Here is an 18,370-nt window from a genome sequence, read left to right on the forward strand (position 1 = left end):
CACAGCCGTTACCGTGAGGCACGTCGAGGTGCAAAAACCACAATCCCAAACAGTAACTCTTGAGTATCAGTCACACAACGCGTGGTGTCAAAGTAAACACCTGCCATCCCTATCCAAAATATATAGCGCGTTCGTTGGCCACTCCTTTACTCGTGGTGTGTATATGTAAGCACTGTGAGAGTGTTTGTGCGACGCACAGAGACCGGCGACTGCGAGTCTGTGATGGGCAGCTGACTGCAGCCACCGCTGAACAGCTAGGAGGCTTAAGCTGGCTAATACCCATGGTGTGTTGACTGTTGACGCTCTCTCTCTCTCTCTCTCTCTCTCTCTCTCTCTCTGAGGCCTCGCAGACAGAAAGCCCACCCTGCTGCCCACTGACACGGAAGCTAAACAAGGTGTACACACCCTCCTCCCCCCCCCCCCCCATCTCACTTTCGCCTCCTCGCTTCTCCTTTTCCTCTGTTCGTACTCCGCCCCACCCCAATCCCCCCAACCCCCCCCCCCCACCACCACCACCTCCACCACCCACAACCCTGAGACCTCGCCAGTCGGCTTCCTTTCGCTTTCACTCCTTCCTTCCTTCCCTCACTCCCTTCCTCTCGCATTCCTCCCCTTTCCTTAAACCCGTCTCCTTCTCATGCTCTCTCTTTCTTTCTTTCTTTCTTTCCCTCCCTTTCATTTTCTCGCCCCCACCCACCCATATTAGCACCACTTGAACACTTGGCTTCCGACCGTGGCTGAGCTTTAGCTTTGTTTTGTGGACTAGAGGGAGGGAACAGCAGGACTTATGGGACAGACTTGTGTCGCTCCAACACTTGTATACTCACAGCGATGGCTTGTTACAGAGAAAATAAACATCCCACACCACGGAGCCAACCGCCAACCATCTCTGTAGCCAATGTGTAATGTAAAGGCTTTCACTGAAACGTCTCTACGCAGGCGTCTGGTTCTCACACCGCTATATTTTGCGGGGATTTCTACAGTATAGGTGATGAATCAGTGGTTCTCAACCTTTTTCATTTCAAGGGACCCCCAGTTGAATTATGCGATAGGCCACAGAACTCCTCTGGAATCTCCGCAACCCCAATCTACACTGTAAAATGCCCAGTGTTAATGTAACTCTCAGAGTTACAGACCCGAGGGCGTCCATTTGGTACCCAGCTATCAATCCTTTAGGCTGGACCCCCTGGAGACCCCTCAAGGACCCCTGGGGGTCCCCGGACCCCGCGTTGAGAACCAGTGGTCTAAAACAATCTACATTAGTGTCTCTTCCTACAGCATGCCAGGTAATGGTGAACAAGGAAACTGTTAGTGCTGGGGTCTAGTAGAGGTGAAGGATGGTGGAGGGAAGAGGGGAAGTGGCTGAAGACGGGGCATGGCCGTAGAAACCACGTGGTGTACCTGTTTGGCTTTGAAAGGCAGCGACCTTAACTGCTTTGAAAGGGAGACAAAGAGAGGCAGACAGGCAGGTAGAGTCAGACATGAATGAAGACAGACGTCAAAACCTAAAAGCTTAAAAGTTGGGTCTCCGCCTGCTTAAAGAAAAGCAGAAAAGAGGAACAGATACGGACATCAGGAGACGGTCAGAACTGACAGACAGACAGACAGACATGGGTAGGACATTGGCACACATGGAGAGACAGTGACATCGAGTCAGATATTACACATTTATCTGTTACACAGCAGGGGTGGGGAAGGCTTGTCTTCCAGCCAGCAGGGTGAAGACTGGAAGAAGAAGAGGCCATTTGTAGAACGTGGACATTTTTGTTTCGTTTACATTGCTTGTAGCAATACGTTGTACGTACAGTAGTAGCGCATTGAAATTGCTCCCGTCTGTCTGTGTAACTGTGGGTCTGTGAACAAAACAACTTAAGAATGAATGTGCCGACTTTTTTTATGGAACTTGTTGGGAATGATCAGTAGGCTGAACGATTAACGTTTGGGTTGAGAAAGTCAGAGGTCAAGATAAAAAAATAATACTATTGGTCAAATGTCAGGAGCAGCAAAACGTAGAAAACATATTGGGGCGCGCAGCATTTCCACCTCCAGGTGCTCTTTTTCTTTCTTTTCTGAGAGAGCGAGCTTTCATAGACGCTCAATATCTGCAGACAGGGAAACAGCCGAACAGTAAGATAGACACCGTGAGAGAGAGTGAGTGAACAAGGGACACAGTGAAGAGACAGAAAAGGGGACCGAGTGAAAAGACAGAGAGAGAGCAAAGCGAATGAGACATCTCTCGCCCCTGCCTGCACGGGAGAAAAAGCAGAAGTTCCAATTCGGAGAAAGCCTTAAATACTACCGCTCTATTCACACTGGGAGTGTGTGTTCTTCTGAGAACGGCTGCGTAGAAGAGTGTCAATGTCTGAGTGTGGGTTTATAGTGTGTGTGTGTGTGTGTGTGAGCATGTGAACCCTCCCTGTAAGTGTGAGTGCGCGAGTGTGTGTGTGTGTGTGTGTGTGTGTGTGTGTGTGTGTGTGTGTGTGATAAGGCTGTAATTACAGCTGGGCCGAGCTGAGGGCCGGGCAGACGAACGAGGCAAAGAGGAAACAGAGCTCTGTGAGGGAGGAAGCGTCTCAGCGAGGAGATAAGCTCTGCTAGCGCTGGGCTCATTGTGACTACTTCTGTGTGTGTGTGTGTGTGTGTGTGTGTGTGTGTGTGTGTGTGTGTGTGTGTGTGTGTGTGTGGTGCCAACCCCACCGTGCTCTGTGATGATAATCCCACCAGCCCGAGGAATCCATACTCATGCTTATATCAGCTAGGCAATTACACTGGGCTAGGCCCGATGTATATACAAAGACCCTCGCGGACGCACGTAGACCCACAAACGTGCAAGCAGCGCGTGCGCACACACACACACACACACACACGGGAATATACTACAGACAGAAAAGGGCGTACACACATACACACATACAAAAAGACGGAAACAATGTGCGGGACCAAAAAGTGATACGCCGTGCTACCGTTCGTTGAAATAATAAGTCAAATATTTGAGTAGGCTGATAAAGTACAGGGTCATGGAGAAAAACCCCACAGTGAGACAAGACGGGGGAAGAGGAAAGGAGGAGGAGGAAGGTATAAAGAAAGGAAAAAAGGCGCAATGGAAAAGAGACGGGTGAGGGAAGGAAGGAAGGGAGATATGTGGAGAGAGAGAGAGAGAGAGAGAGAGAGGGGACACGGTAATCATTGCCTAATCTTTCTCATATCCATCCTTCTGAAGGGCTGCTGGCAATAAGCAGCATTGTGAGGCAGGGAGTGGTCTGATAGCTGTCTGAATGGTTATTAGGACAGCACAGTCCTGAGCTTTAACTCAAGTGTAGAAATGGACCCGAGTGCATCACCAACTTGTTTCTCCAATAACTATTATATAGGGTGCTGTGTCTTCAGGAGAGATGAATGGATGTGTGTGTGTGTGTGTGTGTGTGTGTGTGTGTGTGTGTGTGTGTGTGTGTGTGTGTGTGTGTGTGTGTGTGTGTGTGTGTGTGTGTGTGTGTGTGTGTGTGTGTGTGTGTGTGTGTGCATGTATATATTGTATGATTATGCCAATTTTAATGAAGAAGTGGGTTCTGCCCCCTCCAAAAAAGAGCCTGTACTGTACATTCCTGAGGTGCTCCATGGTTTAACGATCTACAATCAACGTCAGAAATAACTTCAATCATTATGCAGTATATGTTTCATTTGGCCGTTGCTAGCACTTGGCGATGAGGCGGCGCTCTCTCTGCGGTTAGCGCTTCCCTCGGCATCGCAATCACACACACACACACACACACACACACACCGGGGTTAAAATAGCATCTCGTTCTGCAACAGGCAATCAATGTGAGTAGAGATTCTCATCGGTATGCACCGGGCGCATCCTCGAGCAGGTCCGCGGGTCTCGAAGGCATGCGGATGCAGCGTTGGTATCTGTATGCGGTACGCGTGTACAGGAAGTGCATTACTGCATGCGCGTCGGTTTGTTAACTGAATGCCAATGGTCTAACACACACACACAGCCAGAAAAGAGGAGTGCTAAGGCGCCGTCTTTCAAACAAAATGCTTCGGTACGGTTTGCGTGTGTGTGTGTGTGTGTGCGTGTGGGTGAGCGTCAGGCAAGCCTGTTAATGAGCACGTCAGTCCAGGTTACCATGGAGGGGTCAGAGGGGCAGGAGGGGAGGCCTTCTCTGGCATCCTCTGCAATAACATCCTGATGTGGGTACAGACAAGGACATGTGCAGAAAAGAACGGGTCATGGTGGGGACGCCTGGGTTTGTGTGACTGCGAAGACTAGAAACTACTTTGGCAGCTTCTCAGCGTGGGCTCGAGTGACAACAAACACCCACAGCCCACGGTAAAGAATAGTGAACAAGGGTTCCCAAACCTTTCAGGCCCGCGACAACCCCAAAAATAATCATATTTGAACTGGGGACCCCCCACCCTGACAAGCACTTGGAATTGTAGGCATTACATTTTAGTTTGACTCGGTTCCAATATAGTGAACATTTTCACAATGTTTGCCTCTTTCTTATGTAATATTTGACATTTTGACCAATTTGGTATTAAAAAGGTCTTAAAAGTCATAAAATTGTAACTTAAATGTACAGATATACCCTGTATACACTTATACTGTATGTTGGTTTGTTTACTATTAAGTGAGAAAACAATGTTGCACATTAAGCTAATCATCTGGGGACCCCCCAAAATAATTTGGGGACCGACCCCCAGATTGGGAACCACTGGAATAGTGACCCGGGGTTGTCCGGTTGGTGCAGGAGTAAAGTTCCTGCCCACCACCGTGGATACTGGGGTTCGAATCTTCCACGGTACATACGGCTTGGCCGGGCGCTCCAACCAACACAATTGGCCATGTTCGCGGGTGGGATGCTGGCCGTCGATAGCGATCTCTTTAGCTGCAATAGCGAATCCTACATGTTGACAGGACTCCTGTTCAGAAGGGAGCGGAACAGTGGACAATAGAGTGTTCCTCCACGTGCGTTACGCCTCCCCCAGTATAACTCCTTACCGTCTGACAACGTCATGTGTTCTGGATAGGTTAGCTACACCCTCCCACATGACCAACTGTAAGGGTTGGCAATGACAGGAAATTCATGGGGAATTGGCAATTGCCATAATGATTAAACATAGGAGAAAATCTAAAATGGGAAAAGTGGGAGAGGTTGGAATTTAAAAATAAAAACACGAGGTACACCAGTCTGGACAAGTCTGGATGATAATAAATACAAGAATGAGAGGAGAGAGAGAGGATTCTGATTCTAAGAGAGAAGAAAAGGATGGAGGGATGAATGGAGGGAGGGAAGGAGGAAGAGATAATATAGCAGAAGGACAGCAGGGGTGTCAGAATACTGCTACACCCCTGTCAGGCATAAGAGTTTAGTTAGCAGCATATAGGAGTTTAGAATCGAAGTTATCTTTCGCCTGTTGACGCTCAGGAACATTCCTCCAACATACTGTAGTCCAAGCTGAAAATGAGTACCTCAATTTGTTCAAACTGTGACCGAGTTGGTATCAGTGCTGTGTCCACATAACAACTACTACAGTTAACACAATTGACAATGAACTACAAGTAACTACCATGACCAGCTACTACTAGACAGATGTGTAATACTGTGGTTAGGCCAACGCTAGTGTGGGTTCTGTACTTACAAGTCCACTGGTGTTGTCCTTAGGATGGCCCAGTGGTTTAATGTAGGGGCGGGAGTAGGTGGGGGGGACATGGTGGGGGTAATGCCTGGGCAGGTGATACACATGCTGGGGGAAATAAGGCTATGAAGGGAGAGGAGAGGAGAGGAGAAGGAGAGGGAGGGGGAGGGGGGAGGGAAGGAGAGGAGACGGGATTAAAAACACAATGGAATGGAAATCATATGAAATCATGAGGGAGGTTTCTCTCACACACACACACACACACACACACACACACACACACACACACACACACACACACACACACACACACACACACACACACACACACACACACACACACACACACACACACACACACACACACACACACAGAGGATAAAGTCTGCGAAAATGTAAATTCTTAAATTGCCAACCTTTTCTTTCTTCCAACTGAGGTAAACTGAGGCGGTAGTTATGGAAACACCCTACTTATTGTAAGTGCCAAAACATTTTCGCTGCTCTAGATGTACCGTTATGTTGACAATACGGCTGTCTGTGGTTGTGTGAAAACAGTGAGCTACAACTGGGCAACAGAAAGTGCTCCTATAGCTGGAACTAGATACTGTAAGTGAAACCAGTCCTCGTTTAATTGGAAGAAGAAGTCCTTTCCTGACTATGACAGTGGTTCTCAACCTTTTCAGGCCGTGACCCCCCCAAAATAATCATATTTGAACTGATAAAACACTTAGAATGTAGGAGTTGAGGCATTCAATTTAGTTTGACTCGGTTCCACAGATAAATATTGTGAAAATAGCCGATCTCGCGTTGCGAGGCGTTGTTGTGAGCTTGTAGATCGGCTTTTTTTTTTTTTTTTTGCCTCTTTCTTATTTTATTAAGACCTGGAACGCATCTGTGTCACTTTAGATTTCTTTGGCTATTCAAAAATAGCAGATATACAAGCTCATAGCGCGGCACCGAGTGCCGCGCTATGAACTTGTAGATCTGCTATTTTTGAAAAATCATGAGCATTTTATTTTTAGATTTTTTTTCAAAAAACTGTTAGGATTTAGAAAACATTTTTAAGAATCGCCTCAGGTCTTAATGGGTTAACCCATTTAGACCAGAAGACGATTTTAAAAACGCCTTCTAAATCCTGACCTAAGTTTTCTGAAAAACAACAATTATGTTGCTATATACTGTACATAGCAACAAGAACCTCAAAAGGGGTTCCCGGCTTGAAAGGTATAGTTACGTAATGGGGTTCCAGGTCTAAATGGGTTAACAATTTGGCCAATGTTTTACCAGTTTTTATAGGTTAGTTTGTTGATTATTTTGATGCAGTAATGGTCTTTATACTTTTATTTTTTTTAGGTATTAAAAAGTCTTTAATTTTCGCTTCACTGTCATCTCAGGACCCCCCCCCCGCCAAAAGAATCATGTGGGGACTCCCCTGGGGGTCCCGACCCACAGATTGAGAACCACTGGACAATGAGATCATCTCAGACAGAGGACAACCTCCTTCACGTGGATGCTGTTAGTCCACATGGACATGTGATATTTGGAACGTCAGGTAGATTAGCTTAATGTGACGGAATAGGACGGATTGGGGTCGACGCCGTCACCCACAGCACGCTCTCGTCCTGTCTCACCCGGTTGTAGAAGGGGTGCTGAGGTCCTGTCATGCCACTGAAGTAGGCGCTGTGCGGCTGGGGAGGCAGCGCGCCGGCGAAGGAGCCCGTCGGCGAGCAGGCGGCAGAGTGCTGGCCGTAGCCCGACTGGGGCCGGGGCGCGGCCTCCTGCATGGGCAGCGTGGGATAGGTCATTCCTCCCATGTTCATCTGCTCCCTGGCTGCGCGCACGTCTGAGAGAGAGAGAGAGAGAGAGAGAGAGAGCGACAGAGAGAAGAAAATGTTTTGATTTGTGATGCTGAGGGGGAACAAGCCTTGGCCAGGACTATAAAGGCCTTTCAGATCCACCCACTCAGTGCAGATTTAGTCTTACTTCATCATCATGTCTGCTCGGTTCAAACAGCAGATAATCTGTGGAGAATAATGCATATCAAAATGATGCGTTCTCTGATTCTTACAGCACTTTAGGGAATACGACAGGAAAGAACATGTCCTCTTAGTCTCTTTTATCTTTTTTTTATCAATTTTTCATTTTCTCCAAATTCTTTACTCGTAATGACAATTCCCAATTCTCCCATGTAGTTCCCGTCATTGCTGACCCCTGGTGGGTTGGTCACGGGGAGGGTGTAAACAACCATGTGTCTCCTCTGATACTCTGTGAAATCACCAGCCGCTTCCTTTCACCTGACAGTGAGCAGTATCACCAGGAGGAAGAAACACATGCAGAGGAACATGCTATTCATCCCAATTCTGCTCCCTGCTGATGAACAGGGGCTAGAGTTCTCAACGGGCCAGAAATTAATTCCCAGCCCTAACTGGGCCGGCCCGAGGCTCGGCCCGGCCTGAACAATTACGATACGCTTAGGCCCAAAAACCCGAAAAGGTGTAATTATGTACTAAATGTCCTAAAAATCACGCATCCAACAAGCTTTGAACTGAGCAGAGTTCCAGAGATTCCAGAGATGGCCAAAACATCTTGAAAACGTCAACTTTCGCCTATTTTTGATCACCGATTTTCGATTGAGTTTTGGTCATTGTCTTTAATAACACAGGCTAGGAAGGTCGGACGGCGACAAACTAGATACCTGAGTAAAGTTCACTTTGAGCTGCATCAAACACATCCACTGCCATTTCCGTCTGCCCTACCGTTAGGCCGCTAGGGGCAGTTGGAATTTATTTTTTGGGGGTAATAGATATTTTTTTCTTTTCTTTTCCTTTCTTCAGGGAACCCGAGGTTCGGCCCGGACCGACTAATTATCATAGATTTTGGGTTGGGTCGGGTCTCGTAGGGTCGGGTTCAGGCAGAATTTGAGAACTCTAACAGGAGCCCTAACCAGCCTGGAGAAGTCACTAATGCAGCGACAGAGATGTACCTCCTCACCCAGCTTCCCACCCACGCGCACGGCCAATTGTGTTTGCTGGAACGCCCAGCTGAGCCAGATGCACCCTGGAGGATTCTAACCCCAGTCCCCACGGAAGTGGGTATAGGAACGTTACTCCTGCACCAGCCGAATGCAGGACACATGTCCTCTTTAACCTGAACAGAAGACAATCCCATCTAAACACTAGGACTAGACAAACAACAACAATGTGCAAATCACTGACATTATTTTGCACACAGACCAACAGGCACCCTATTACTTAAAATAGTTTTTCGAAAGGGATGATGCCCTGACAGCCTGTGGAACATGGGAGTAATTTACGATCCTTGACAAAATAAATCCCAAACCGCGCAAACTAACAGACCCAGGCCGCATAAACCAATAGACTACTAGAGCCATTTAAACTAATAGAGAACATCTCATGAACACTTTGTCCCAATTGTTTTCCACCTAAGCCAATTGTGCACTGTGAAGAGCCCGGCTAGAGAACTAAGCCGTGAGCTCTGGTAGCCCCCCCCCCTCTCTCCACCCTCCTCCTCCCCTCCGCTCCCCTCCAAATAAAACTTAACCCATTAAGACCTGAGGCCGATTCTACAAAATGTCTTCTAAATCCAAACTGTTTTTTGATAAAAAACGTATGTCACTATGTCAGTGGTTCTCAAACTTTTTTCATGTCAAGGACCCCCAAAATTATATGTATTTGGCCGCGGACCCCCCCATCTCAAAATATTTTGTTCCAGGGACCCCCCCAGAAGCAAAGATTTGAGTTACAAATGTTCGCTTAAAAAAAATATATATATTCAAAGTTTCACACACATTTTTACGATTTTTCAAAAATAGCAGATCTACGAGCTCATAGCTTGTATATCTGCTATTTTTGAATAGCCAAAGTGTAAAATGATGCTTTTTTAGCTCAGAAATGCTTCTCCCGGTCTTAATGGGCTAAATAAGCCCTAGACAAGAACAGTGTGGGTCTGTGTGGCCGGCCAGAGAGCGAGGACCAGAAATGGGAGCAGGCACCAGCATGTCTCCTGGTTATAAAAGTGGCTGCTGAATGACGGGCTGAGTGAGACCCAATCCGGCCCGGGGAGGGAGAACACAATGGGGGCCTTATGATGTGAGTCACAGGCTCATTGGGTGGGTATCGCTGACAGCACTGCCCACAGGACACTGGGCAGCGACGCCGAGCAGCGACTGGGCCCACGGGGAGAGAGAGAGAGAGAGAGAGAGAGAGTGGAGGGGACGGATGACTGGGCAGTAGTGTTGGTCACCTTCCGGTCCCCAGGGGAACGTGTGCGGAGGCGCATACACACACGCGCACACACACACACACACACACACACACACACACACGCACGCTTGCAATCACACACACACAAATAACCCATTAAGACCTGAAGCCGATTCTACAAATGTCTTCTAAATCCCAATGGTTTTCTGAAAAAAAAACCTACGTTTCTATATCAGTGGTGCTCAAACGTTTTCATGTCAAGGACCCCCAAAATGAAGTATTTGGCCGCCGACTCCCATCTCAAATATTTTGTTCCAGGGACCCCCAGAAGCAAAGATTTGAGTTACAAATGTTCGCTTTAAAACAATATATATTCAAAGATTTGCACACATTTTCACGATTTCTCAAAAATAGCAGATCTACAAGCTCGTAGCGCGGCACTCGGTGCCGCGCTATGAGCTTGTATATCTGCTATTTTTGAATAGCCAAAGTGTAAAATAATGCTTTTTCTTTTTAGCTCAAATCAAAAGGTGACACAGACGCGTTCCAGGTCTTAATGGGATAAACACGTTGATGCGAGCATTTACGCACCTACGCACATTTAGCTTCAAAGCCCTATATTTATTTACAGGCTGGGCCGTCTGCTTGTGAGCTTTGGTCAGCTGTGGCCGCGCTTTGACTCAACTTTGGCTCGACTGAACAGACTTGGTGTGTGTGTGTCTGTCTTTGTGTGTGTGTGTCTGTCTGTGTGTGCGTTTTCTGCGGTCGCACAAACACGATGATGCAGCAGTATCACACTAGGTGTCATTGACACCCCTGTGCAGGCTGAGGCAGTGCAGTGACGTACGCCAACAGCGCACAGCACTGCTAGGGTGACTCACTGGCGCATCCTTTGCTGGATGTTGCCCTCACAGCACACACACACACACCGTCACGTCTCATGCAGCAGTGGACGCACGTTGCCATTGGGGGAGAGAGAGATATTGTCACGAACAAGCGACCCGGCGGTTGAAATTTAGCCCCCACGGTTGATATTTAGAGCCAAATTGTTCGCTTTCCATAGGACACAGTGGGGCGATTTGCAGTGGTGTAAAGTAACTAAGTACATGTACTCAGGTACTTTACCTAAGTACAATTTTGAGGTTTTTTTTTTTTGTTGCTTTCTTCAGTATTTACAATTTTCAATACTTTTACTTCTACCCCACAACATCTCAGAGGAAAACATTTTACTTTTACTCCACTACAATTATATGAAAACTTAAAATTTTGATTATTATTAAAAAACACACTTCAAAAAAACACTTCAGCCCTATATATATATATATTTCGGTCATTTGAAAATAGCAGATCTACAAGCTCACAATGCGCCGCGGATGTGACACATTGTGAGCTTGTAGATCGGATATTCTCAAAAGATCTTTTACACATTTTGAACTTCTGCAGAATGAGTACCTTTGCACTTTTACTCAAGTACATTTTGAATACAGGACTTCTACTTGTCTTGTAACGTACTATATCTACATTGCAGTATTGACACTTTTACTTAAGTAAAACATGTGAGTTCTTGCGATTTGAAAACCGGTCGCCACTTCTGCAATTTTTGGTTTGAGTAATGCAACTGCCAAAATGGGTTGGCTCGGAATTCAACTAATCGCACAGACAACAGCCCTCTGTTCCACTATGTTATTGTGTAGGTCAATGACCCTATTTTTGTTGCACATAGGTGTTGCGCGCCAACAATAGCCGATCTACAAGCTCACGTGTCGCAGTGCAGCAATGCCTTGTGTGTGAGCTTGTACGCACATACCAGACAAACTTCAGCAACAACCAAACATTATATTAATCCCAAAACATGAATGGTGCATATTCAAATACAACAATCTTTTACACCATTGAATTGTTGTAAATATAAGACCAGAAAGTGACATCTACAGACAATTTGAGCCTTTTCAGAAAGGAGCCGTGCTTCAGATTAGTTGAAGGCTTCAATGATACTGTTGAATGATGGATATTTTGTGTATTATGGTTTTGTGTGTGTGAGTGTGAGTGTGCATGTGTGTGTGTGTGTGTGTGTGTGTGTGTGTGTGTGTGTGTGTGTGTGTGTGTGTGTGCGTGCGTGCGTGCGTGCGTGCGCAATGCATGTATGAGTGTATGCAATGCCTGTGTATGCATCTGTGTTATTAAGTTAGTACAACATCAACTCAATGCAAGTGGGGGAGAAGGACATGGGACGAGGACAAGTGTATGGACCTGCAATAATCTCCCTGAGTTTGGGGTCCAGGTTAACGGTGCAGGGAAGGAACATCTCCACGTCCCGCGCGGTGAGGACAGGCGTCCTGGACGACAGGAAGACCTCGAAGCTGCGGATGTCGCCATCGATCTCCAGCAAGGGCTCCACGTCCTTGGTGGCAGGGATGTTCTTGGAGATTCTTGGGAGGAAAATGGGGGAGAGAGCAGAAGTGACGCGGTTAGACTTTCTTAATTAAACACAAGCGGTCAGCCCGGGAAATGCGCAAGAAACACCAATACCACTCACACAAACACAGGAAAATATATGTTTTCTACAGGGGAGAAAGGCAGTTGGTTGATGGACTCGAGAATAGAAAATCGTTGTTAATGCAAAGCGTGACATTCTGATGAGAATAGAAAAAGAGGAAATAGCGAGCGGTTGTGTTGAGATGGCAGAGATATATCTGAGGGGTGCGGGGGGGAGGGGGGAGGGGTACACAACGGTCATCATCAACATGAGAGAAGAGAGATAAGTGGATTTGGAGAAGGGCAGATAGAGAAATGTAAGGGAGGATGTTAGGGAACAGATAGAGCGAGGGATGTTATCTTTTCTCAGCAGAGGAGGAAACCTGAGAAAGATGACAATCAGAGTAATTTAGCAAGTAGCAGACGAGGGGGGAAGCGCGTCACGATGCTGCCGCAACAGTTTAGGGGCCAATGTTTGTTATCGCGGGCTCAGAGTAAACAGGTCCATGTTTAGACATGGTTCCATCATGTCGCGTGGATTTAAGCCTTTTTCCTCTCCGAACGCCAGAAAACACAACTTTTGCATATTAACTGTACAATATTATGTGAGAGAAAGAAAACGCATTACACTCAATAACTTAACCTTATATAATGTAGCCTAAAGTTAGCTTGAAAGAAGTTGTCCAACTACGGAAACTTTCAGAACACGCAATGGTTCCGTTCCGTGACTGCGTGATTTAGTTTTTCCTTACTTAAAGGCCAGAAACAGACTGCAAAACATCACATTTTCTAAAAGAAAAAGGAATAAAGGAACACTGCTTTGGGGATGCTTTTATAGAAGACGCTAGATTAGCAATATTAGATAGGCAATAAGAAAGGCCAGTGTTTTCAGTACCGACACACATTGTGAAACACAGATCTAATTTGAGTACAGTAGCCAGTCTTGAAGTGATTGGCGTCAACATGTTTTGGGACAGGAAATTCAATTTCAACCACACAAGGTTGAAGGAAATCTTCATCAGGGCCAGTGGGACATTTGGCCAGATATATGAGGGGAAGCAAACTCAAACTAACAGCCTGGCAGCCAATCAGTACATCTACTTAACCCATTTAGACCGGGGAAGAATCGGTGTCATTTTAAAAATGTCTTTGCCTATGCAAAAATAGCAGATATACAAGCTCATAGCGCGGCACTCGGTGCCGCGCTATGAGCTTGTAGATCTGCTATTTTTGGGGAAAATCTTTTGCAAATCTTTGAATATATAGATTTTTAAAGCTAACATTTGTAACTCAAATCTTTGCTTCTGGGGGATTCTACAAAAGTCTTCTAAATTCAAACAATTTTTTGAAAAAAAGTATGTTGCAATAATATCAGTGGTTCTCAAAAATGATATGTATTTGGCCATGGACCCCCGTCTCAAAATATTTTGTTCCAGGGGCCCCCCAGAAGTTGTAACAGAGTTAAAAATGTTTCCTTTAAAAAATATATATATTCAAAGATTTGCACAAATCTTCAAGATTTTGTCAAAAATAGCAGATCTACAAGCTCACAGCACGGCACTCGGTGCCGTGCTGTGAGCTTGTAGATCTGCTATTTTTGAATAGAAGAAAATCTTTAAAATGACACATACGCGTTCCCGGTCTCAATGGGTTAATCCTATCATTCCGACATGAAAATATGAAACTGGGAGTGATTCACGACATGGGCCATTCATCACCAAGTCTCTTATCAGATGAGTGAAGGAGCTGAGAGCAGGCGTTTGTCCTTTTTTTTATCATCATCTCCCTCCCCTCCTCCAAGCTTCTCTCTCTCTCTCTCTCCCTTCATCTCTCTCTCACAGGGTTCTGTCCCCATTCAGTCCCGTACATCAATCCCAATAACCTTCCCTCTTTCTGCAACAACAATGCATGCCTGTATATCCCCTCCCTACTTCCCCATCTGCTGGTATGCTTTTTTGCTCCCGGATGACTATCTGTGGGTATTTCCCCCAACGGTCTGATCTGTTTTACTGGGTGAACAACGGCCGGTCTTTCTAATGGCTTGATTGGTTGATTAGCACCATCACCACCGCTGCATGCTAGCTAAGCCAGGGTGAGGTCAGCCTCTGGGCTGGGGGGATGAGCGTGCACCGCGTCGTTGCTGATGAACTAGTAGCGCTATGGCTAAAGATAATCTAGTTTACTAGCCAGCAAGCCGAGGAATTGAACCCAATCGGAATCCTGACACAATGAGGCTCAGATATACATCAATGCACAGCTGAGGATGGCTCCAGGAACAATGGTGGAGACTTCTGAAATCTATGCTGCGTATTCAAGACGTTGGGAGGTTTTAGCAGATACAGAGGTACAAGGTTGAATTGGGAAAATTAATAACAGTGATCCACAAATAGTTTAGTACTGGGCAGACCGGCCCAGGTGTGTTCACCCGCCCATCTTACAACCCAGACCAACCAACAGGACAGACAGACAGACAGACAGACAGACAGACAGACAGACAGACAGACAGACAGACAGACAGACAGACAGACAGACAGACAGAGAGAGAGGAGGAGAGTGAAGCCGCTGTGAGCGCAGAGGACCGAGAGAGGCACAGCTGTGCTCCAGTGGACAAAGCCTCCTAGTGTTGTGTTCTATAGCAGAACCTTTAACCAGACCCAAAAGGTCAAGGAGGCTCCATGTTGGCACACAGATGTGACCCCTCCTCCTCCTCCTCCTCCTCCTCCTCCCAATCCCCACCCAACTCACATGACCTCCGCTGGGGAGGCTGGCAGGATGGGGCCGACGATGACACAAACACACACACACACGTACGCACGCACGCACCCACACACACAGTACAGTACCCACGCACGCTAATGCAAGTATAAGTAAGCTGAACTCCAGAAGACACAACTGTCTATGAGGACAAAAACAACTGTCCTTTATCCACAGCAGGCACCTGTGAGACAGCCAGAATGGGGCAATTCATCAATGGCATAAATGAGGGAAAGTGTGCGTGTCCGTGGCGTGCACATGCACGTGATGGCGTTCATGTGCGCGTCCGATTCCTTTTCCCACGAACTGAACATTAACCCGTGTGCAGACTGACTGTGTGAGAGGATCTTGTGCTGTTTCCCCATTTCCAGCTGGCTTACTGCTGTTTATTTGTGGGTCTATGGACACAGACCAACAGGAGCCAGTGAGTCACACACACATGCTCACACACACACACACACACACACACACACACACACACACACCCACACACACACACGGCACTTCCTTTTCCTATACTGAGAACACGCTTGAATATTATTCAGAAGCCTTTTATAGTGCAGTCCAACATAGAACTCAGCTGGATGTTTAGTGCATTGTTTACGAATGTGGTGCCTAAATTAAACCTGGATCAAATCTGAACGTAATTTTTAGGACGTTGCGACTGTATGAACATAATTGCAGATGCAAAATTAATTTAAAATCTTTACATCAAAGCTCAGATAATCACTTTGATTTTGTCATCGCTATTTAGAATGAATACATGATAAAAAAAAAAACACCTTAACAAGTAGCCTATTCTCACTGCCTCATTAACACAGTCAGCTATGTTTTAGAAACCCAGCCAAGTGACAATACACTAGGGCTGGTGATTTAATATTCGAATATTCCTCGAATACATGTGGGAAATATATATATATATGTATTCGAATATGAAAATTAATATTCGAATATTAAAAATGTTTATTTGTGTTTGTTTATTTGACAGGGACAATCCAAAAAACAATGTATCAAGTTATAAAAGCAAACAAAAGATATGTTTTATTGGATCCGAGCACTCGATACATTGTTTTTTGTACTGTTTCTGTCAACAACAAAAAAAAATATATATATATATTTTTTTTTTAGATAATATATTTTTTTATAATAATAATAATAACATTCCAATATATTCGAATATCTGCCAATTTTTAAGACCAATATTCGAATATCATTTCTGAGGAAAGTTGACAGCCGTGCAATACACCAGATCCCTGCACACATGCATGCAACGGTGGTGTTGTCCAACGAGCAGCTTGCTACAATTGTTCCTACTTCGCCGACCCGTGTGTTTGCTCTGGCGTGCTGCGATACCGTGCAAACACACACGGCCACGCAGACAGCAGCATCTTCCAAAAGACAAACTAGGGGCCCCGGTGAGAAGAATGAGAAGAAGGCATTCATCACAGAGTCATACTCGGATAGAGAGAGAGAGAGATTCACACAGCCGTGGGACGTCCCCCAGCTGGCTGGCCCATGCTGCTCATAGATGTGGTCACCAGGTATAAGACTGGGCAGCTCACTGGCGCCGCACTACTGGCCATGCCAGGACAATGAGGGAATGGCATAAGGAGATTAGATCATTAGATACGGAACCTGCGCCTGGATGACGGGAAGATATGTGCTTTTATAATAACCCATTAATACCGGGAAAAGCGTCTGTGTGTCATTTTTAGGTTTGAGCTAAAGAGCATTATTTTACACTTTGGGCTATTCAAAAATAGCAGAAAATGTGTGCAAATTAATATATTGATATTTTTTTAAAGCACATTTGTAACTCAAATCTTTGCTTCTGGGGGGTCCCTGGAACAAAATATTTTGAAATGGGGTCGGCAGCCAAATACATATAATTTTGGGGGTCCTTGACATGAAAAAGTTTGAGAACCACTGATATAGAAACATACGTTTTTCAGAAAACTGTTGGGATTTAGTTAAGACATTAGTAAGAATCGGCCTCAGGTCTTCATGGGTTAAGACATAGCTATAGATAGAAAAGAATTAGAGGATAAAAGGACGGCTTGTTCAAAAGGAAGGAGAGAGAGAAGGAAGAGGGACTAATGGACTAACAAACTGTTGTGCTGACATTTTGCCTTGGCCTTTAGTGTGACTTGCCAGTGTGTTTAGCTACATCGTTCATCTGCTGTTTAACAGACAACAGCAATATGTCACTGACACTTAACCACTTCAGATGACGTCCCTTCGAAGGCAATTGATGATGAGTGGTTGGCGTGGGCATCGAGTAATTGACGCTAATCGCTTCTGACGCAGTCAGCCTTCCTCTAGAGTGAGCGAGACGAGTTAGGCGTGATGAACAAAGTCATTCTTATCAGCAATCAGTCACCGGGCTGACAAGATGGATGCTCTGGTTTCGCAGCAAGAGGAAGCCGGCGCGTTACTTTTAAACAGATTGAGGACAAGCGAGATAAAGTGCACCAGGCCTCCCTGCAGCCATTCCCCACACAATGGGCCCCATTGATGGGGACCCCCGGCTTATATGGCTGTGGCGGCGGTGCTGCAGCCGCTTATAGGCCTCGTCCGTCCAGTGTCTGTGTGGCGCGGCCGCTGGGAGGCTTCTCTGAGCTTATCCAAATGCTAATAGGTCCCAAAGCCGACTGCAGCGCAGCCTTTCTTCTTCTGCCTCTCTCTCAACCTCCCACACACTGCAGCTGACGGGAGAGAAGGGCAGAATTCATGTCTCTATCCCCTGTGAACTCCCCCGGAGCCGCCCCACCCCACCCCACCACCCCACCCCACCCCGTCCCATCCTCTCTCTCTGCTGGCTGCTGGATGTCTGAATGTGCCACTTGACTTCGCTCACAGCCAGCCCTCTGTGCCACGGACGCCGTGTGCATGGCCACAAAAGAGGTGGGCCACGCAGCCAAACATTTCCATAAAGGGGCCCAGGAAAGAAAGAAAGAAAGAGAGAGAGAGAGAGACAGAGAGAGATTGGCTTATAACCCATTAAAGACCTGAGATACGATTCTACAAAATGTCTTCTAAATCCTAACCGTTTTCTGAAACACTTATGTTGCTATAATATCAGTGTTGCTCAGACTTTTTCCATGTCAAGGACCCCCAAAATGATATGTATTTGGCCGCGGACCCCCCAAAATGTTGTTCCAGGGAGCCCCAGAAAGTAAAGATATCGAGTCAAAAAGCGTTCGCTTTAAAAGAATATATATATTCAAAGATTTGCACACATTTTCACGATTTTTCAAAAATAGCAGATCTACAAGCTT

At 46.1% G+C, this 18,370-nt stretch overlaps 1 protein-coding gene across 4 annotated transcripts in view; it reads right to left on the reverse strand.

Moving 5' to 3' along the window:
- Positions 1 to 18,370, reverse strand: part of kidins220a (kinase D-interacting substrate 220a) — an 80,008-nt gene that overhangs the window by 6,180 nt on the left and 55,458 nt on the right. For 3 of the 4 annotated variants that reach the window (XM_084045347.1, XM_084045346.1, XM_084045349.1), the window contains 4 exons: positions 12,114 to 12,292; positions 7,272 to 7,483; positions 5,644 to 5,763; positions 4,127 to 4,186 (listed from right to left, as the gene is read on the reverse strand). In XM_084045347.1, coding sequence (XP_083901473.1) covers positions 4,127 to 4,186; positions 5,644 to 5,763; positions 7,272 to 7,483; positions 12,114 to 12,292 — 571 coding nt within the window. The remainder of the gene's footprint in view (positions 1 to 4,126; positions 4,187 to 5,643; positions 5,764 to 7,271; positions 7,484 to 12,113; positions 12,293 to 18,370) is intronic. The other variant, XM_084045348.1, reaches the window with a different exon arrangement.

Source organism: Gymnoscopelus microlampas (genome assembly GCF_963454915.1).
Source record: "Gymnoscopelus microlampas genome assembly, chromosome: 20".
In the NCBI taxonomy this organism is placed as follows: domain Eukaryota; kingdom Metazoa; phylum Chordata; class Actinopteri; order Myctophiformes; family Myctophidae; genus Gymnoscopelus; species Gymnoscopelus microlampas.